General features: G+C 45.5%; 1 protein-coding gene across 2 annotated transcripts in view; it reads left to right on the top strand.

Moving 5' to 3' along the window:
- The first annotated feature begins 5375 nt into the window (after positions 1-5375).
- The window catches only part of LOC141264315 (probable G-protein coupled receptor 141), a 60534-nt gene continuing 43448 nt past the window's right edge, over positions 5376-22461 (top strand). Inside the window, exons 1-3 of one of the 2 annotated variants that reach the window (XM_073676604.1) lie at positions 5376-5484; positions 17844-17957; positions 18084-18181. In XM_073676604.1, the coding sequence (XP_073532705.1) occupies positions 18154-18181 (28 nt within the window). In that variant the 5' untranslated portion in view covers positions 5376-5484; positions 17844-17957; positions 18084-18153. The remainder of the gene's footprint in view (positions 5485-17843; positions 17958-18083; positions 18182-22461) is intronic. The other variant, XM_073676605.1, reaches the window with a different exon arrangement.

Here is a 22461-nt window from a genome sequence, read left to right on the forward strand (position 1 = left end):
CTGCCCACAAGCACTTTTCCACGTGTCCCTGGTTAGGTGGACTTTTCCAGTAACTGCATTATTGAGGGCACGGCTAATGTTGTGGGACACGTACTCGTGTAATGCGGGGACGGCACACCTGGAGAAATAGTGGCGGCTGGGGACCGAATACCGAGGGACGGCCGCCGCCATCAGGTTGCGGAAAGCTTCAATCTCCATGAGCCTATAAGCAATATTTCGAGCGAAAGCTTTTGCAAAATGTGTGAATTTAGTAGTGTGGCCTGTGGGGCGTTCGCTGCGTATTTGTGCTTGCGTTCCAAGGACTGGGGTAGGGACAACTGAACATTTCGCTGGGACAAGGACGTGGACGTGCTTGCTGATGGCGCTAGTTGAGAGTGTGCAATGACACATGCGGGTCAGGGGGCATCTTGGCATGCACCATAGACAGGGGATTGGCGTGCATGCACAACAGCGAAGGAAGCAGTGGTGTCACCCACTGACACTGTTTCTGGACCCTGGGGTTCGGCTCACTTAGTCGGGTGCTTTGCTGCCATGTGCCTTATCATGCTGGTGGTGGTCAGGCTGGTAGCTTTTCTACCCCTGCTGAAGCTAGCCTGGCAGGTGGGGAAAATAGCCTTTTTGGGGTTATCTGCAGAGTCTATCAAAAACAACCAGACTCGGGAAGACCTAACAGTTGTACTGGCAACTTCCGTCATGTTGGCGTTACGAGGAACGCTTTCCCGCCTTGTGTCTGCGGCCACCACACTGCTTCTTCCTGCCTATTGTGGTGCTATGCCTCCCTCCCCCTGTGTGCTGCTGTCCTTGCTCTGTATGTCCCCCTGAAAGGTTGGGTCAGTTACTATATCATCCACCACCTCGTCTTCCACTTCAGCACCCTGGTCCTCCTCCTGACTTTCTGGCAATTGTGTCTCATCATCATCATCCACCTCTTGCAACCGTAATTGCACTTTCCCACCGTTGCCTTCATATGACCGTGGCTGCTCCAATATTTGGGCATTGCTACATGCATTCTCCTCTTGACTCGCTTGAAGCTGGCCAGGCGAGAGGCCTTTATCTACAAATGGAAAAGTGAATAGCTCTTCTGAGTGTCCAAGTGTGGGATCAGTTGTCTCCGGGCACTCGGCATGGTCGGAGGAGGCAGGATCAGGATGAGGAATATGCGGTCCAGACTCACGGCTACTGAGACTTGACCATGTGGAAGACAGTGTGGTGGCGGTGGTAAAGTCACTGAAAGCATTATCTGCTATCCAACCAACAACCTTTTGACACTGCTCTGGGTTCAATAGTGGTGTACTGCGGCCCCTAGTAATTGGGACAGGAAGGTCGAGCGACAAGATGTGGGTGTTTGTTGTGACGCAATTTCAGCTTGCCCACGGCCACTTCCTCAGCCTCGGCTTCTGCATGCACCATCACCATCACGTCCACTTCCCCGTCCCTTGCCACGCACCTTCGCACCTTGCCCAATTTAAATGGAGGACAATATTTTCCACGTTCATGAGAAATGGCTGATTTTGAAACACAGTTATATGTGATACGTCTGACAGAGAACCACGGTTTTAAATAGAAGGCCTGTAATTTACTAATATTATTCTACACAGAGACCTAGTGTGAATAGCTTGACCGGCACACTACAACAGAATGGAAAAGGAGGCCAATATTTTCCAGGTTCAGTTCAAATTTCTGGATTTTTATTGCTGAAATATGGAATAGATCTGGCTGTATTCTGCAGTGCTAACAAGCAAATGGAGCAGAAAAATGGTGTACTCTGGATTGCTTTTTAAGCAAATAACCAGGATTAAGGTAAAAAAAATCTTCCCGGGGCTATGTCTATATATATCTGTAATTATTACAGCAGCAGCAGACAGGACGTTCAATCGACCCTCTTGCGCTATATGCACTGCAGTCTGCCACATACACTGCCTGCCTAACAGTGATTATATGCAGCTGGATTAGTCCTCAGAAGGACTGTTAGTTCAGATGGACATATATATATGTTGTGGAATACCTATACTAACAGGACGTTCAATGGATACTCTTGCACTATGTGCACTGCAGTCTGCCACATACCCTGCCTCCCTGCCTAACTCCTGCTATCGCCACTGAATATATGCAGCTGGATTAGTCCTCATAACGACTGTTAGTTCAGATGGATATAGATATATGTTATTGATTACTTATACTAACTCTAAACAAGCAAATTTCTGCCTGACACAGCAGCATCTCTCCCTACTCTGCCTGATTCTGGCATAGACTGTGACGAGCATAGCTGCGCCAGGTCTTATATAGACCTGATGACTCTGTGCCGCCAGCCAATCACTGTAAAGCCACAACCAACATGACTACGGCATTACAGTGCATGGCAGGCAATCCCTACTTGTTCATTGGCTCTCTAAAGAGCGTGGGGAGGGGACCCGAGTTCTCGCCCGAGCAACCCGGAAATACTCGCCTAGCACCGACCTTGTCGAGCACCGTGAAGCTCGGGCGAGTACCAAGCTGTGGCGAGCACGTTCGCTCATCACTAGCTGCTAGTTTTGCTACCCCTGTTGATGCTGGCCTGGCAGGTGGTGCATTTGGCCTTTTTGGGGTTATCGGCAGAGTCTTTAAAAAAACAAGCAAACTCGGGAAGACCTAACAGTTGTACTGGCAAGTTCCGTAGTGTTGGCGTTAGGGGGAACGCTTTCCTGGCTTGTGTCTGTGGGCCACCACACTGCTTCTTCCTGCCTGTTGTGGTGCTACACCTCCCTCCCTCTGTGGGCTGCTGTCCTCGCTCTGCATGTCCCCCTGCCAGGTTGGGTCACTTACTTTATCATCCACCACCTCATCTTCCACTTCCGCACCATGGTCCTCCTCCTGACTTTCCGGCCATTGTGTTTCATAATCATCATCCACTATTGAGACTACTACTGAGACTTGACCATGAGGAAGACAGGGTGGTGGTGGTGGCAAATTGACTGGAAGCATTATCTGCTATCCAACCAACAACCTTTTGACACTGCTTTGCGTTCCATAGTGTTGTTCTGCGGTCCCCAAGTAATTGGGACAGGAAGGTCGAGCGACAAGATGTGGGTGTTTGTTGTGGCACAATTTCAGCTTGCCCATGGCCACGGCCTCAGCCTCTGCATGCACCATCACCATCACGTCCACTTCCCCGTCCCTTGCCACGCATCTTGCTCATTTTAAATGGAGGACAATATTTCCACGGTCACTAGAAATGGCTGATTTTGGAGCACAGTTATATGTGATATGTCTGACAGAGAACCACGGTTTTAAATAGCGGGCCTGTAGTTTACTAATACTATTTTAAATAGAGACCTCGTGTGAATAGCTTGGCCGACACACTGCAACAGAATGGAAATGGAAGAAATGTTTGATTTTGGAACTGTCTTATAGGTGATATGTCTGCAACAAAAAGGAAATGGAAGCCAGAAATGGCTGATTTTGGAACGCAGTTACAGTTAGGTCCATATATATTTGGACAGAGACAACATTTTTCTAATTTTGGTTCTAGACATTACCACAATGAATTTTAAACAAAACAATTCAGATGCAGTTGAAGTTCAGACTTTCAGCTTTCATTTGAGGGTATCCACATTAAAATTGGATGAAGGGTTTAGGAGTTTCAGCTCCTTAACATGTGCCACCCTGTTTTTAAAGGGACCAAAAGTAATTGGACAGATTAAATAATTGTAAATAAAATGTTCATTTCTAGTACTTGGTTGAAAACCCTTTGTTGGCAGTGACTGCCTGAAGTCTTGAACTGATGGACATCACCAGACTCTGTGTTTCCTCCTTTTTGATGCTCTGCCAGGCCTTCACTGTGGTGGTTTTCAGTTGCTGTTTGTTTCTGGGCCTTTCTGTCTAAAGTTTAGTCTTTAACAAGTGAAATGCATGCTCAATTGGGTTGAGATCAGGTGACTGACTTGGCCATTCAAGAATATTACACTTCTTTGCTTTAATAAACTCCTGGGTTGCTTTGGCTTTATGTTTTGGGTCATTGTCCATCTGTAGTATGAAACGACAACCAATCAGTTTGGCTGCATTTGGCTGGATCTGAGCACACAGTATGGCTCTGAATACATCAGAATTCATTCGGCTGCTTCTGTCCTGTGTCACATCATCAATAAACACTAGTGACCCAGTGCCACTGGCAGCCATGCATGCCCAAGCCATCTCACTGCCTCCTCCGTGTTTTACTGATGATGTGGTATGCTTTGGATCATGAGCTGTACCACGCCTTCGCCATACTTTTCTCTTTCCATCATTCTGCTAGAGGTTGATCTTGGTTTCATCTTTCCAAAGAATGTTCTTCCAGAACTTTGCTGGCTTTTTTAGATGTTTTTTAGCAAAGTCCAGTCTAGCCTTTTTCTTCTTGATGCTTATGAGTGGCTTGCACCATGCAGTGAACCCTCTGTATTTACTTTCATGCAGTCTTCTCTTTATGGTAGATTTGGATATTGATACGCCTACCTCCTGGAGAGTGTTGTTCACTTGGTTGGCTGTTGTGAAGGGGTTTCTCTTCACAATGGGGAGATTATTCAGCCATCATCCACCACTGTTGTCTTCCGTGGGCGCCCAGGTCTTTTTGCATTGATGAGTTCACCAGTGCTTTCTTTCTTTCTCAGGATATACCAAACTGTAGATTTTGCCACTCCTAATATTGTAGCAATTTCACGGATGGGTTTTTTCTGTTTTTGCAGCTTAAGGTTGGCTTGTTTCACCTGCATGGAGAGCTCCTTTGACCGCATGTTTACTTCACATCAAAACCTTCCAAATGCAAGCACCACACCTCAAATCAACTCCAGGCCTTTTATCTGCTTAATTGAGAATGACATAACGAAGGGATTGCCCACACCTGTCCATGAAATAGCCTTGGAGTCAATTGTCCAATTACTTTTGGTCCCTTTAAAAACAGGGTGGCACATGTTAAGGAGCTGAAACTCCTAAACCCTTCATACAATTTTAATGTGGATGCCCTCAAATGAAAGCTGAAAGTCTGAACTTCAACTGCATCTGAATAGTTTTGTTTAAAATTCATTGTGGTAATGTCTAGAACCAAAATTAGAAAAATGTTGTCTCTGTCCATATATATATAACTGTATATGTGATACGGCTGACAGAGAACGACAGTTTTAAATAGCAGGCCTGTAGTTTACTAATACTATTCTTCACAGAGACCTCACTAGTTGTGATTTATACACATACGTACAGTACAGACCAAAAGTTTGGACACACCTTCTCATTTAAAGATTTTTCTGCATTTTCATGACTATGAAAATTGTACATTCACACTGAAGGCATCAAAACTATGAATTAACACGTGGAATTATATACTTAACAAAAAAGTATGAGACAACTAAAAATATGTCTTATATTCTAGGTTCTTCAAAGTAGCCACCTTTTGCTTTGATGACTGCTTTGCACACTCTTCGCATTCTCTTGATGAGCTTCAAGAGGTAGTCACTGGAAATGGTTTTCACTTCACAGGTATGCCCTGTCAGGTTTAATAAGTGGGATTTCTTGTCTTATAAATGGGGTTGGGACCATCAGTTGTGTTGTGCAGAAGTCAGGTGGACACACAGCTGATAGTCCTACTGAATAGACTGTTAGAATTTGTATTATGGCAAAAAGAAGCAGCTAAGTAAAGAAAAACGAGTGGCCATCATTACCTTAAGAAATGAAGGTCAGTCAGTCCGAAAAATAGGGCAAACTTTGAAAGTGTCCCCAAGTGCAGTTGCAAAAACCATCAAGTGCTACAAAGAAACTGGCTCACATGAGGACCGCCCCAGGAAAGGAAGACTAAGAGTCACCTCTGCTTCTGAGGATAAGTTTATCCAAGTCACCAGCCTCAGAAATCGCAGGTTAACAGTAGTGTTGAGCCACCCCCGTAGTGTTCGAGTTCGGTTCGGTTCGTCGAACACCCGTGTGTTCGCCGAACTGTTCGTCGAACTGTTCGTCGAACACCTTCGAACACCGTTAAAACCAATGGCAGGCAAACAAAAACACATAGAAACACATAGAAAACACCTTCAAAGGTGTCCAAAAGCTGACAAACTGCTCAGAAGACACAACTAACACATGGAAAAGTGACAAGTACATATAGTCATGCGAAAAGAAAAGAGGTGGAGGAGTAAAAGGAGGGGGAGACACAGATATAGGCATGTCATGCCCTTCTAAAATCCAAAAAGTGAGAAGCCGAGACGGCCAGTCCGCTCCTGCCCGTGCCACCTCCGTGTCGCCGGGTTTGTGCCAGAGCCGCGGTGAACCCTGACGGCCAGCCCCCCTCTCCCAATACTGGTGCCTGTCCGCTGGTGGGTCGAGAGAGCCCCCCTGTGGTGGAGGCAGCTCTAAGCTTTTTAATTTAAATTGTCCCTCTAATTTGAATGAATACACTTTAAATCCATTTACAAGGATCTATTGGAGGGCAAGTCTCATGCCAGCAGCCGCGTAATTCCAGCTCCAGTAGCGTCCACTAAAGCTGCTGCAGTTAAAAAGCTTTTATAAGGATCGAGCTCGGCTGTCCACCGCAAGGCATCCTAGTGCCAGTCCCAGCCCCTATGCCTTGGGGTGCCTCCTGATGCTCTTCACTAAGTATCCCGTGGTCCCGAAGCATTTCCTTTGAAAAAATTAAGTGTCCAAACTACAGGTGGTGTAGCTTGCTTAACAGCCGGGATAATCCGCTGACTAGCAGACACTGCTACTAGGCACAAAGTATTTCCTGGGCTAGATGCAGTTAAAAATTTGTAAGTAGATACTCTCGTTGGATGCTGAGAAAGCATTCCATAGAGTCTCCTGGCACGCCATATATGATTCTCTTAAAAAGCTTGGGGTAGGGGTCTAGGGGACCCTTTTATAGCCAAAATCACGGCCCTGTATCACAATACGTCACCTAGGCTGAAGATAAATGGAACTGTAGCACCGAGGGCTCGGTTGCTACAGACGTATTGCACCTCACCCAGAGGTGTGATATCTCACTCTCAGATAAGGATGGAGTGTGGATCAGGACCCGACACCTGCATGCATTACACCACATTGCCGTGGGGCAGGGCGACCAATATGCCCCTGAGATGGGCACGACAGTCCCTGTCCCTGGCTGGAGTGGGGGGAGGGAACACTGAGGAAGGGGAACCCTGCAGTGCAGGAGCAGGGAGGAAGCAGTTCCTGGGTGCATTGAGAAGGGAGTATAAAAGGTGGGCACCATCTTAGTTCAGTGCAGAGAAGTCTGAGCAGAAGTGGCAGGGAGCAGGGGCTCTGCATGAGCTCTGCTCCGGAGGTGGGCCTAGTAACAGAGGCCCAGGCCTGCAAGAGGGAGAAGGAAGGAAGAGGAGCGGAGAAGGCTCCAGGAACGAGGAATGAAGGGATCCCAGGGGTGCGGACGGGCGAGTCGCCACCGCACGCCCGAATCCACCTGCGTGGAGGGGTCAGGCCAAAGGGGGAGACCGGTCCCCGAACTAGTGGAGGCAGGAAACGACCCTCAGCTAGAAACCGGAGGCTCTGACATTTTATGTGGCGCAGCCCCTTGCTCCACCCGCTAGGAAGGCACCACATAGGGTCAGGGAAACTGGCGCCAAGTTTACCAAGAGGAGGCCCGAGGCAGCCGGACAGAAGTGTTGGTAAGAAAGGCCAGACAAAGGACACACAAAGGGGGTCCTGTGAAGCGCTCCAAAGTTATCTGGGAGTTGTCTGAGCCCCTCACCTGGTGAGCACAGTACGACGTGGGCAGCCGTTACCTGCAGACGTGGTCTGGATAATAAGAACTGTGAGTAAAGGCCCTGAACTGCATCACTGACTCCGTGTCGTTACTGCTGCTGCCCTGCACCATCACCCCCATCCTCCGCATACACTTCCCTGAGGCTATACTCCTCCCGTGGGGAGTTATGCTACGCTCTGCTGCACCCACAACATCAGCCTTAGCGGTCTGCCCTGTAGCGGCGGTTCACTCTGACCGCAATCCACGGGTGGCGTAGTCGGACATTTAAACATCAAAACCACATAAATAGTTCCGCCACTGGTTTGACCGCCCTGAGCCACGGAACCGGATCGCCGCCACGAAGACTACAACCACCAGCATCCACCAAAAAGGGTCCGGCTCCGGGTGTCCCAAGGCCCAGGGGGTGCGTCAGAACATTTTCATCACCTTTCACAATCACCAATGGGACAAGGCAGGGATGTCCTCTGTCCCCTCTCTTATACATCCTAGTGACGGAGCACCTGCTCTCATCAATTCGCCATAACCCCAATATTAGGTGGATTGAGGTGGGAGGCACCGAGTACAAGTGCTCTCTATTTGCTGATGATGTCCTAGTATATATCACTCAATCACATATATCCATCCCTGCTGTTATGGCTGAAATAGATCACTTTGTTACATGGTAAAATTTTAAAATCAATGCAGCGAAGTCTGAGGCCCTCGATGTCTCCCTCCCTAAATCCATATAGGATTCCATCCAGTCCAACTTTCCCTTTGCCTGGCCCTCACAGGGTATCAAATACTTAGGAATTCCTATTCATAGAGACCTCTCCCATCTATGTTATCTTAATTTTGGGCCCTTTATTGAACAATTCCATACAGACCACGGTTGGCAAGTTAGAACTGTAAGATTCACTACGTGAACCACTGGTGTTTTGTGGAAAAGCACATGTACACCGCGTTCCAAATTATTATGCAAAAAGTGTTTAGGAGTGATAAGGGAAGAATTTGTTTGTTTGTCAGTTAAACTCATTGATGGTGATGTGTGTCAGGGCTCTTTATATCACTGTAAGCAATTGCAGACACCTGTGCTAATTAGTTTGGCAGGTGTGTCCAATGAAAGGCAAGACTACTTAAGAAGGCTCTCTCACATTATTAAGCAGCCTACATTTTCTGCCAAAATGGGAAAGAAAAAGGATGTGTCGGCTGCTGAGAAGCAACAAATTGTGGAGTGTTTAGGTCAAGGCATGACTACAATCAACATTGTGCGATGATCAGGATGAAGTGTCTTGGCAATCAAGAAGTATGTAGCTGATTCACAGTACACACGTGTGCGTGCTGATAAGGGCAAATTGAGGACTCTTTCCTACAGGCAATTACGTCAGGTTGAAAGAGCAGCGGCAAAAAAGCCTTGTCATAGCAGCAGACAAGTTTTTGAAGCTGCTTGTGCCTCCAACGTCCCCCGAACAACAAGATGCAGGGTCCTTCAGAGGTTTGCAGCTGTGCATACGCCATCCTGTCGACCTCCTCTATCCACTTCACACAAGCAGAAACGGCTCCAGTGGGCCAAACATTACATGAAGACTGATTTCAAAACTGTTTTGTTCACGGATGAGTGCCGTGCAGCGCTCGATGGTCCAGATGAATGGAGTGGAGGATGGCTGGTTGATGGACACCCCACGCAAACACGGCTACAGCGCCAACAAGGAGGAGGTGGAGTAATGTTTTGGGCTGGAATCATGGGGAGAGAGATTGTCGGCCCCTTTAGGATCCCTGAAGGCGCTAAAGATGAACTCCATAATGTATGTGGATTTTCTCAAACAGCACTTCCTGCCATGGTTCAAGAAGAAGAACCGTGTATTTCACAGCAAGATCATTTTTCTGCATGATAATGCACCATCTCATGCTGCACATAAAACATCTGCATCTCTGGCTGATATGGGCATAAAAGGGGACAAACTTATGGTGTGACCCCCATGCTCCCCTGACCTCTACCCCATTCAGAACCTTTGGAGCATCATTAAAAGGAGTGTCTATGATGGCGGGAGGCAGTTCACATCTAAGCAACAGCTCTGGGAGGGTATTCTGTCCTCATGCAAAACAATTGAAGCAGAAACCATCCAAAACCTGACAAATTCAATGGACGAGAGAGTTCAGAAGCTCCTTTCGAACAAGGGGTCCTATGTGAAAATGTAACATCACCTAGAATAAAGTTTTGAGTTGAAAACTGTTTGATTTCAGTTTCTAACAACCTGCTAATGCTTATAATTTCAAAAATGACCATTTTTTTGGTCTTTATTAAAATGAAAAGGTTGATCGAAAAGTTTGGGGGATCTAAGAGTGTGGCAACCCAGTAGTCATGATTACTTCGAATTCTGACAATATGAGGGTCATGCTGCAGGTAGTGCAGCAAGAAGGCACTTATGTGTCTTGCGCATCTCGGAGCCCCAAAATTATTTTCCGGGCTAGATGCAGCTAAAAATTATTTTTAATTTTAAATCTGGTGAAGCTTATTATAGATGGCCTAATAGGATCAGTGCTGCACACTGCTACAAAGCCCAAATTATTTTCCAGTCAAGATACAGATAAACATGATTAGTAATTTGAAAGCTTAAAACGGTTGGTTGGGTGATTTTAACCAATCATCAAGCTTTTACTCTCCCCAGGATGACACAGGGGTAGAAAAGTCGTTTCGGATCCATGATTTGTTCATCTTTATGAACGTGAGTCTGTCTACATTATCAGTGGAGAGCCGCGTGCGCTTATCTGTCAGCACACCACCAGCAGCGCTGAACACACGTTCAGACAGAACGCTGGCTGCGGGGCATGACAAGATCTCCAAGGCGTAAGTGGCTAGCTCCGGCCATTTATCCAGATTGGAAGCCCAAAAAGAGCAAGGGTCCAGTGACACAGTCGTGGCTTCAATGTTTACTTGGAGATACTCCTGTACCATCGTCTCTAGGCGTTGACTATGTGTCAGACTTCTTGTCTCCTGTGGCCTTGCAAAAAATGGGCTAAAAAAGTGGTGAAATGATTCCGCAAAATTGATGTTACCAGCAGATACTGTGGTTCTGTTACGGTTTGAGTGCTGAACACTTGACGGTCCCACGGTTGGCAAGTTGGAACTGTGAGATTCACTACGTGCACCACTGGTATTTTGTGGAAAAGCACATGTAAGATTCTGCAACAGTCTCTGCTGATACTCCTGCATGCGTGCATCCCTTTCTATGGCAGGAATAATTTCTGCAAATTTACTTTTGTACCGGGGATCTAACAGTGTGGCAACCCAGTAGTCAGGATTATTTCTAATTCTCACAATTCGAGGGTCATGTTGCAGGTAGTGCAGCAAGAAGGCACTCATGTGTGTTGCGCATCCAGGAGCACCAAGTCCCTGTTGTGTTGGTGGCGAGGTAACAATCATGCTTCCTTCCTCTGTCCTCTCCCCCCAACCTCGCACAACAGAAATGTGATCAAGGTCTCCCTCATCTGATGAGTCTTCCATCAGTTCGTCCTCCACTTCTTCCTGGGCTCCTGCACCTTCCTCACTAGTTTGGCTGCTACCATGCGCCCTGGTAAAATCATCTCCCCCACCCTCACATGCCTGCCGCCCTGGTGCTGCCGACCGTCTGGACCTTGCAGATGTTAGCCCTTCCGCATGCAACTCCTCCTCCTCTACTTCCTCCACCTCCTCTTGTGCCACCACCTGACTCCGAATTCTGTTTAACATGTGCTCCAGCATGTAAATCACCGGAATAGTCATGCTGATAATGGCATCGTCAGCACTAAACATCTTCGTCGCCATTTCAAAACTGTGCAGAAGGGTGCATAGGTCCCTGATCTGAGACCACTCCTCCAGCGTGATTTGCCCCACCTCTGAATCTCGTTGGCCCAGGCTATACGTCAGAACGTATTGCACCAGGGCTTGTCGGTGCTGCCACAGTCGCTGCAACATGTGCAGAGTTGAATTCCACCGGGTAGGCACATCGCATTTTAGCCGGTGAAGTGGCAGGCCCAACGACTTCTGTAGAGATGTAAGTCGCTGAGCTGCGGGATGCGAACGGCGGAAGTGAGCACACAGCGACCGTGCCCTCTGCAGAAGGCCATCTAGTCTGGGATAGTGGGCTAAAAATTGCTGGACAACCAGGTTCAACACGTGAGCCATACAAGGCACGTGTGTGACATTGCCCCGGCGAAGGGCCGCACCCAGGTTTGCAGCATTGTCGCACACGGCCTTCCCTGGTTTCAGGTCCAGTGGAGACAACCATTCATGAAATTGGTTCTCCAGAGCTGACCACAACTCCTCAGCTGTGTGACTCACATTTCCCAGACATTTCAATGTAAAAACCGCCTGATGACGTTGAGCCCTACTGCCAGCATAGTAAGGAGGTGTGCAGGATCCCTTCTGCGCAGTTAGAAAGCTTGTGGCATGACCAGACAGGCTTTGGGTGCAGGTGGAAGACCGAGAGGAGGTTGAGGAGGCAGAAGCAGTGGAGGAAAAATGACATAAAGAGGATTGACGCACAACTCGTGGGGACGGCAAGACTTGGACAGCAGCCCCTTGTCCTGCTGTCACCATAGTTACCCAGTGCCCAGTCAGCGACATGTAACGCCCCTGTCCATGCCTACTCGTCCAAGTGTCTGTGGTGAAATGCACCCTGTCACACACAGAGTTTCTCAAAGAAGCGGTGATGTTGTGTGCGACATGCTGGTGGAGCGCAGGCACACCTTTCTTTGAGAAGTAGTGCCGACTGGGCATCTGGTACTGGGGCACTGCGACGGACATAAGGTCTCGAAAATCCTCTGTGTCCACCAGGCGGAAAGGCAGCATTTCTGTAGCCAAGAGCTTGCAGATGGTGAAATTCAACCTCTTAGCTTTCTCATGGCTAGGAGGAAATGGTCTTTTACTTGTCCACATCTGAGGGACCGAGGGCTGGCTATTGTGCTTAGACGGGGTTGATAAGGGTGTCCCCGGCAAACTGCCGGTCTGTGAGGAAGATGCAGGCGGACATGTTAGGTTGCCTTGATCCAAAGGTGGTGCTATCGATGTCGGACAGCGCTCAAGACCAGCTGGTGTTACCACCTCCAAAGAAAATGATGACCTGCCAATCACGCTGGCTGTTGCGGGTAAAGAGGTGGCAGGTCTGCGCCCCAAAACAGGTGTGACTGCTGTCCCCCCAGTCACAGAGGATGAAGAGGCCGCGGATGCACAAGATATGGCAGACGGTGGTTGGCCCGGCCGGCTAGACCGCATTGTAGCACACTGAGCTTCCCACTGCAACTTATGCTTCATGTCCATGTGCCGGTTCATGCATGAAGTACTCAAACTATGTATTTTTTGGCCTCTACTTAGCTTTTGCTGACAAATGTTACAGATAACACGAGTTGGGTCATCTTTTTCGATCTGAAGAAATGCCCAGGCTATGCAAGGCTTAGCACCCATGCGACCTGAAGAGCCACCACGACTTGTGGTGAGAGGCAGAGTTGTGTTTGAGGATGCAGTTGTTGACGTGCTTCCAGTACTACGTCTCTGTCCAGGAAGGCGCAACCTGACCTCGTCGTCACTAGCATCTTCCTCCACCTCCTCTGCTGACCTCATCTCTTGGCTGACTGTGGGTTGACAGTAAGTGGGATCTCCGACCTCATCATCATCACCCTGTGCGTTATCACACCCGTCGTCCTCAGAGCCAACCTGTTCCTGCCCTGACAAAAAACTAAAGTTGTCGCTCCAATCAGGTATTTGAGTCTTATCATCGTCTTCCTCATTGTCTCCACCAACAGGAGTTACAGTTTGGGAATGAGGGTCTACATTATGGTCAGAACCTTCTGCGTCTGGTCCTGGATCCGACTCATAAAGATTCTGGGCATCAGTGCAGATCATTTCCTCGTCTGGATTCACAGAAGCGCTGGAGTCGACCTCTGATTCCCAGGCTATAGTATGAGTAAACAGCTCTGCAGACTCAACCATCTGTTCTACCTCATACTCAGACGGGCAGCTGGAGATTTGGGAGCTGTGAGGAAGCAAGTGTGATTTGGGTGACACCTTTGAGGACTGGAGTATTTGTGATGTTGAAGTTGATGTGGAGGAGAGCCCACTTAAAGGAGCACTTGATATCCGTTGAAGCACCTGCTGTTTTTGTGCCTCATCTGGAATTTGTAGCGATTGGCGTGGCCGTAAGAAAGGGATCTTATCACATTGTCCGCTAAAAGAAGTAGACATTTTAGTTTGGCTGGAAGATGGTCTTTCTTCTGCACCTACCCCACGGACACAACCTTTTTTCCCCTTCCCAACACGCCTATTCCCCTTTCCACCAGCAGCAGGCCTTTTTCCACTCATTTTGGTGGTTAACTAATTCACAACTCTGGAGTTGTTTGCACAAAAAAACAATGGATGGTAACCGAGCAGAGCTGAGTGGCCAAACTGTGGTATTAGGCCAAAACTATTGGCTGGGTTAGATGCAGAAAAAAATTATTTTTAATTTGCAACCTGATGGAGGTCAGTATAGATGGACTAATAGACCAAGTCCCACACACCGCTAGAAGCCCAAATATTTTTTCAGAGCTAGATGCAGAAAAAAATTATTTTTAATTTGCAACCTGATGGAGGTCAGTATAGAAGGACTAATAGAACAAGTCCCACACACTGCTAGAAGCCCAAATATTTTTTCAGAGCTAAATGAAGAAAAAATTATTTTTAATTTGCAACCTGATGGAGGTCAGTATAGATGGACTAATAGACCAAGTCCCACACACTGCTAGAAGCCCAAATATTTTTTCAGAGCTAGATGCAGAAAAAAATTATTTTTAATTTGCAACCTGATGGAGGTCAGTATAGATGGACTAATAGACCAAGTCCCACACACTGCTAGAAGCCCAAATATTTTTTCAGAGCTAGATGCAGAAAAAAATTATTTTTAATTTGCAACCTGATGGAGGTCAGTATAGATGGACTAATAGACCAAGTCCCACACACCGCTAGAAGCCCAAATATTTTTTCAGAGCTAGATGCAGAAAAAAATTATATTCAATTTGCAACCTGCTGGAGGTCAGTATAGAAGGACTAATAGAACAAGTCCCACACACTGCTAGAAGCCCAAATATTTTTTCAGAGCTAAATGAAGAAAAAAATTATTTTTAATTTGCAACCTGATGGAGGTCAGTATAGATGGACTAATAGACCAAGTCCCACACACTGCTAGAAGCCCAAATATTTTTTCAGAGCTAGATGCAGAAAAAAATTATATTCAGTTTGCAACCTGATGGAGGTCAGTATAGATGGACTAATAGAATGATGCTATGCCCAAAAGATTTTACTTCACTAGGTGCAGTAAAAAAATTGGTATTCTATACACAGGTGGTATATCTTGCAACACAGATAGGCTACTCCACTGACTAACACACTCTGCAATAGGCCAAAAAGGATTAGCTTTGCTAGATTCAGCCAAATGCTGTGAAAAAAACTTGCACAGCACTGGCACAGACCTGCCTGGCAAAAACTGATAGGAACTGATGTAACCTAGTCCTGAAAAGGACTCCAATTACAATTAGTCTTTACTCCCACAATCTATCTATTTAAGAGCACAGACCTGCCTGATAAAAGTCGTAGGAAATGCTGTAACCTAGTCCTTAAAAGGACTGCAATCACAACTATTCCCTACTCCCAAGCTATCTGTATATTTGTGCGAAAATTGGCTTGAAATTAACAAGGTATAGCGCACACAGCAACAGCGGTGCCGTCTAACACGCAGCTGCAGCAGTGAGAAAATGGTGGCGACGGGGAAAATGGCTTGGTCTTATAGGGCAAGGACATGTGACATACACTGCCAATCACACATGCCCTTGCTTGTGTGAAAAAAAGCACTTCGCTCCGTGTGTGCGCTGCTGATAGGCTGACAGATTGCACCTCCCCACTGCAAATGCGGGAAAGAGAAAAAAAAATGGAGATCTTCATTGTTCCTGCAGAGATCCATCCCCTGCCCCTCCCCCCGCCCCGCTGTACACTCAAACTGCGTATTAACATTAATTTTCATCATTACTGAGAAAAAATCCAGTTATGATTTTGGTGCACGAACAGTTATCGAACATAACCTCGAACAGCCGAATTTTTCTCAAATTGTTCGTGTTCGCCGACCGGCTCGAACACCGCCCAAAACAGCTCGAATTTGAGATTGGCGAACAGTTCGAGTAGAACAACGCTCATCTCTAGTTAACAGCAGCTCAGATTAGAGACCAGGTCAATGCCACACAGAGTTCTAGCAGCAGACACATCTCTTCAACAACTGTTAAGAGGTGACTTTGTGCAGCAGGCCTTCATGGTAAAATAGCTGATAGGAATCCACTGCTAAGGACAGGCAACAAGAAGAAGAGACTTGTTTTGGCTAAAGAACACAAGGAATGGACATTAGACCAGTGGAAATCTGTGCTTTGGTCTGATGAGTCCAAATTTGAGATCTTTGGTTCCAACCACCGTGTCTTTGTGCGACGCAGAAAAGGTGAACGGATGGACTCTACATGCCTGGTTCCCACCGTGATGCATGGAGGAGGAGGTGTCATGTTGTGGGGGTGCTTTGCTGGAGACACTGTTGGGGATTTATTCAAAATTGAAGGCATACTGAACCAGCATGGCTACAACAGCATCTTGCAGCGGCATGCAATTCCATCCAGTTTGCGTTTAGTTGGACCATCATTTATTTTTCAACAGGACAATGACTCCAAACACACCTCCAGGCTGTGTAAGGGCTATTTGACCAAGAAGGAGAGTGATGGGGTGCTACGCCAGATGACCTGGCCTCCACAGTCACCAGACCTGAACCCAATCGAGATGGTTTGGGGTGAGCTGGACCGCAGAGTGAAGGCAAAAGGGCCAACAAGTGCTAAGCATCTCTGGGAACTCCTTCAAGATTGTTGGAAGACCATTTCCGGTGACTACCTCTTGAAGCTCATCAAGAGAATGCCAAGAGTGTGCAAAGAATTCATCAAAGCAAAAGGTGGCTACTTTGAAGAACCTAGAATATAAGACATATTTTCAGTTGTTTCACACTTTTTTGTTAAGTATATAATTCCACATGTGTTAATTCATAGTTTTGATGCCTTCAGTGTGAATGTACAATTTTCATAGTCATGAAAATACAGAAAAATCTTTAAATGAGAAGGTGTGTCCAAACTTTTGGTCTGCACTGTACATTAAAAAACAAATTTACTATTTTGTCTTATTTAGACTTTTAGAGATTTAACATTAAAGGTTATATTTTTGTGGTACATTTTTTTTTGGTGAGCTAGTTTTTAGGACATGTACTCTGCATCTTTGTATTTGATATGTTACAATGTGGATGGTGTGGAGTGTATAAACTTTGCTTCCTTTCAAGGCTATAATAAATTGTGGCTTTTATTTGGCATTCTAAAAATGACAGGAAACACACATAAAAGCTGCAGCAGTCTGCTCCGTGTATGCTCCAAATATAGCACTACAAGAATAGAGCATGTACACCCAGATTGTCAGATGTCATGGCATCCACTCATGTCTGGCCAGAGCTTATCCTATTTAAGTACATCATTTTTGCTAATAAGATCTTTCCACTGTACATGCTTAATGCACCCATTGCAGTTAGGGACATCAAGATTTGTCACCTGTAAAGTAAAGATTGCAAAATGATTTAAGCATGAATTCCTTCGCCTTCATCCCACATACATCAGTACACTAATGTCATGTTTCCCAATATTTGCATCCCTTTTTGTAGGACTCTTTTACTCCCATCCACTATCCACCCACAAAAGATCTCTGGAGTGCCAATTGTCATGCAAATTTGCATAAACTGCATCTACCTTGTGACCATCTCAAATGGGTGATTAGGCAGTTATGACTAACAGTACAATCCTGTGCCATACCTGTTTATTTCATTTTTTTTTTCATTTCATTCAATCTACAACATGTAAACAGGAGAGAATGAATTGGCAAAAAGCCTTTTCAAAAAAGGTTTTGGTAATAATGTAATATTTCAGGCAATGTAATAAAACATGTACACACAAAATATAATAAAGTGGTCACAGAAAATGGATTTCCTCAGTAAATTGCCTCATTAACCTTGCAGTCATGCAATAGTTTTTGAAGAAGTAAAGCAGCATGTTCTCATTTGTGTTCCATCTTCATACGTACTTACAGGAGTGGTCATCATGTGGTAAATTGAAAGTTTTAAGGAAGTAGCAGAAACAGTTTATGAAAACTTTGCTGTTGTATGCCTGTTCTTGTGAATGGCTGGAACCATTGATCAAAGAAGTAAGTATTTTTCACTGCTTTTACTGGTCTTCTATAAATACACTTCATTGACATCTATTAGTACACCTTTACAAATATTCCATACAATTTCTGTAAGACAAAACTCAGTTTGTGTATAATTATTAGATCACATAATGACTACAACAGAGGATGTGTGGAATATGCCTAGGCAAAGCAACTGATTTCAGAAGAGGAAATGATGAATGTGGCACATATCCAGGAAGGTAAGACTGGGTTAACTACCATCATAGGGCCCACAATACAAAGAGAGGCATTTTGATTTTTCCATAAGTCCTTCAGAGTCCCATGAGTCAGATACTAGAAATGCATGTACACAATGTATATATACCTTGGTATGGTAAAATATAAGTGCTGTATTCTGAGAAATTGAGATTATTCTGGATTGACAGCAAGAGGGTTGAAAGATTTTCAGTTAGTAATGTGCATAAACTCTTTTTGTTTGCTGTTTGTTTGTTTTTTGTAGGTTTTGATTAGCTGCAGATCTTAATTTTGTTTTGGGTCCCAATTTTTCATGAAAATGGGAAACATAAAAAAGATAGATATTTGTGGGTGTATATTGGCCGTTTATTAGTATTTTACATTATTTTACACAATTGTTTTAATAACATACAGAGTCTAAATAATGTATTGAGTCTGAATAATGCATGAAGAGTATGGTCCTGGATGGCAGACATGTGTGACTAAGGTAGCTGGCCTTGGGGATGTTCGTCCCAGGAGAAAGTACCCTAGTAAAAATAGGTTACTGAGATGGTTTTTATTTTGACTTGATTTTGGGTCCAGGACTTAGGAGCAATCAAAAGTGCCTGGATGGGAAAGGTCGCTTCCATACTCCATTCTGGGTGTTACAGGCCTAATAACAGGCAGCTGGGTATAGCTCAGCAGATGGTGCTGTGCTGGAGCTGGTGTCACGGGTGTGTCAGAGATGACAGACAGTCGTCCTGAAGTGGTTTGCAGGAGATCTCCACGTTTGGCAATGCAGACAGCTGCCTAAATAGGAGGCTGTCTTTAGGACCTAGCGACTACCTCCCTCTGGCTTGGGTGTATATATTATATAAAATATATCTTCTCTCCAGGTGGGCATCGCCGGTTATACTCATTCCTTCCTGGATCTTGGCAGAACCAGTCCTCTCTGGAGTCTTGAGGCCATGTGCACTGTTGGAGTTCATCTAAAGCTAAGCTGTTATTCCCTTGTTTTGTCTTTCCCTAGTTGCTAGCGGAGATTGACTAGTGCTCATCTCCTTCCACCCCTAGTTATGGCCTTATAACAGGGATAGCAGGGCGAGGCACGTGATCGGCGACAGCTGCGGAGGCTGTATAGGGACATTTAGGGGAGACAGGATGACGCTAGTCCAGATTAGGAGGTCACCACTCCCCCCTTTCCCTAGTGTCTGGGCTCCCTTCCCCTTTCCCCTCTGTGTTGTACTCACACCTGGCATTACTCTCTGTGTTGCACTATCACCTGGCGTAACAGCTGGAAAAAGACTGTTCATGGTGGATAGTCTATGTTAGAGACTGAGAAGTGCATGTGACAGCAAGTAGGTGAGACCACTATTTGTTTTGCCTTATCCAAAAGAAAGTACTGTTTTGTTACTTATTCTGCTGAAAAAGGGCTGTTTTTCTTTTGGAGCAAAAAAGTTTCTGAAAGACAATAAAGGAAAAAAGTGGGGGTTTGGTATAGCTCACCATGCCGTTGTATCGTAGCATACGGCTGGAATCCTCCAAAGGGTGCTGATCCCACTGGTGAAACAGCTGAATGGAAGGTTGGAGGAAAGGGGGAGTTTGATCCAGCACATAGGACAGTAAACTTTACTTTGTTTTGATATTAAACCCTGTGCCTCTGCGTATCTAAGTGACTACCAGAGAGCTGAAACCCCTACAATATATCGGTGTGGACTGGCCCACAGGAGAATAGTTGAATTCCCCAGTGGGCCCCTTTGCAGGAGTAGGCCCACCCCATAATATGAACAGTAGTTGGAACATTATACTTGATTCACTATGTACAAAGGCAGCATATCATCATTCACTAAAAAACTGCCAGGTTTATTATTCTATAAAAACATAGGTAAATTTGCAAATTAGTGTAATGTAATATTTACAAGTACAGATGTGGCCAAATTTAAAGGGAACTTGTCATGTCCCCAAACACTTTTGACCTGCAGATACAGGGTTAATCTGCATATTATTAGCATTCTAAAACTGTTTAAAAGACACATTGAAAGCCCAGCTGCTGTGGGGAAATGAACTTTACTCCTTCCATCAGCTTCTGGCTTTCAATCATAGAGACGCGGCTGGCACGGCCACAGTCACTGCTCAGTATAGAGTGAGCTGCAGCTCTAAATGCACCTTGGCCCACTGAGTGAAAGTTGTCTCTGCAGTGTTTCAGTGCAGAGCCAGCAAACAATGTGCATGCTTACAGCCACTGCTCACTGTTAGAACCCTCCTGTTTGTTTGTTTTTCTATCTTGTGTTTTGCGGTCACGTGACCATCTGCCTTTATATTCCAGCTCCGCCCTCCTGGCTATGCTGGACTTCAGTGTTGTTTTGACTGTTTCTCTAGCCAGGTGCTTCGGTGCCTTTCTCTGTCAGTTCGCTTGGTCCTTCTGGGGCCTCTAGTACCTTTTTGTCAGTTTGTCTTTTTGTGTTCTGCAACAACTTCTCTGTTTAGGAGGTGTCCCATTTTTGTTCCAGTCCTTAGTTCTTTTAGGGACCCTCCCCTTATGCTATAGGTTTTCGTTCAGACTAGCCGAGGACTAAGGCGGGTCTGTTCGCTAGGAACAGGCAGCCCGCTACATCATAGGGATTCAGCTTAGTCTTACTGTAGGGACAGTTTCCCTTTCTTTCCTTAGTACTTGTTGCAGATCATAACAGTAAATCCAGCCAAAAAAAACTAAAAGGAAAGAAATTCGGGGATCAGTATGGTTTCCATCCAGGATTTGGCTCAACACTTCCAGGGATTGTCTCTGGAGGTGGCCGAGCTCCAGCAACACGTGAGTAGCTGTTCTGGAGCGCATTTTGTGGAACCCAAGGTAGGACTGCCGGATGTTTTTTATGGTAAACAGCAAGATATTTTTTCCTTTAAAAATGCTTGTTTGTTATATTTTCGTTTGAGACCAAGGTCCTCTAGGAATGAATCACAACGCATTGGTTTTATTATGTCACTTTTGCGCAATGAACCACAGGGGTGGGCCTTTTCTCTCCAACCTAATGATTCATGCTTAAGGTCGGTAGAAGAATTTTTTTCTGTTATGGGGCTGTTATATGACGATCCTGATCGAATCTCATCTGCTGAGGCAAGACTCAGGCGTTTGAATCAGGGGTCAGGTGATGTTGAAAATTATTGCACACACTTCAGAAGATGGGCTTCAGAAATCAAATGGAATGATCCTGCTCTGAAATGTTTATTTCTTGCTGGTTTGAGTGAAAAGGTTAAGGATTTGCTAATTGCATTCCCTGCACCTGAGACTCTGCAGGATGCCATGCAATTAGCTGTTCGTGTGGACAGGAGGCTGAGGTCCAGGGTGAATGAGGTAAAGACTCCTGTAATGTCAGGTCCTAGTCCCCAGAAAATCTGCTCAGACGGCGGAGAACCGATGGAGGTTGGGGTGATGTCACTCCACTCTCAGGAAAGAGACCGGAGGTTCACTGAGGGATTGCGTCTTTATTGTGGTAAAGCTGACCATTTGATTAAGTATTGTGAACTTCGTTTAAGTAAAGAAAAAAAAAAGAGGTCAGGTACGCCCGTATTGCTTGTTTACGCTCTGCAGGAGTATTTCTTTCTGGGAGTTCTACTTTGAAGGAAGATTTGATTGAATTTCAGGTATTTGTGGATTGTGGTTCAACACTTAATGTGATTAATAAAGGGTTTTTGGAAAAACTTAAATTGAAATCCAAACCTTTGTCATCCCCTATTTCTGTGATTGCAATTGTTAACACTCCCTTGAAATGTATTACTCACAAGGTTGCTGCATTTCCCCTCACTATCAATGGAGTTCACCAAGAAATTTTGGACTTGGTTGTATTGGATAATTTACCCTCTCCGGTCGTTCTAGGTTTGCCTTGGTTAAAACTGCTCAATCCTTTACTGGACTGGTCTACTAATGTAATTAAGTCTTGGAGTCCGAAGTGCTATGATAAATGTTGTAATGGTCGCATTGCGGCTGTGGAAAAAGGGGAATTAACGGTAGCTATTCAAGATTTTTGGAGGGTTTTTTCGGAGGAGTCGCAAGTTTTACCTCCTCATAGGGATTATGATTGCGCCATTGAGTTTGTTCCGGGAGCTACTCTTCCCAAGAGTCGCTTGTTTAATCTGACTATCCCTGAAAGAAAGGCTTTGGAAGAATACATACAGACTAGCCTGGCTGCTGGTCACATTATACCTTCTAAGTCGCCTGTGGCAGTTGGATTTTTCTTTGTTAAAAAAAAGGACGGGGGTTTACGTCCATGTCTGGATTTTTGTGAAATTAATAAGATTACCGTACGCAATT

Source organism: Phyllobates terribilis, unplaced genomic scaffold (assembly GCF_046119375.1).
Source record: "Phyllobates terribilis strain yellow unplaced genomic scaffold, ASM4611937v1 Scaffold_4__5_contigs__length_816908805, whole genome shotgun sequence".
NCBI classification, from domain to species: domain Eukaryota; kingdom Metazoa; phylum Chordata; class Amphibia; order Anura; family Dendrobatidae; genus Phyllobates; species Phyllobates terribilis.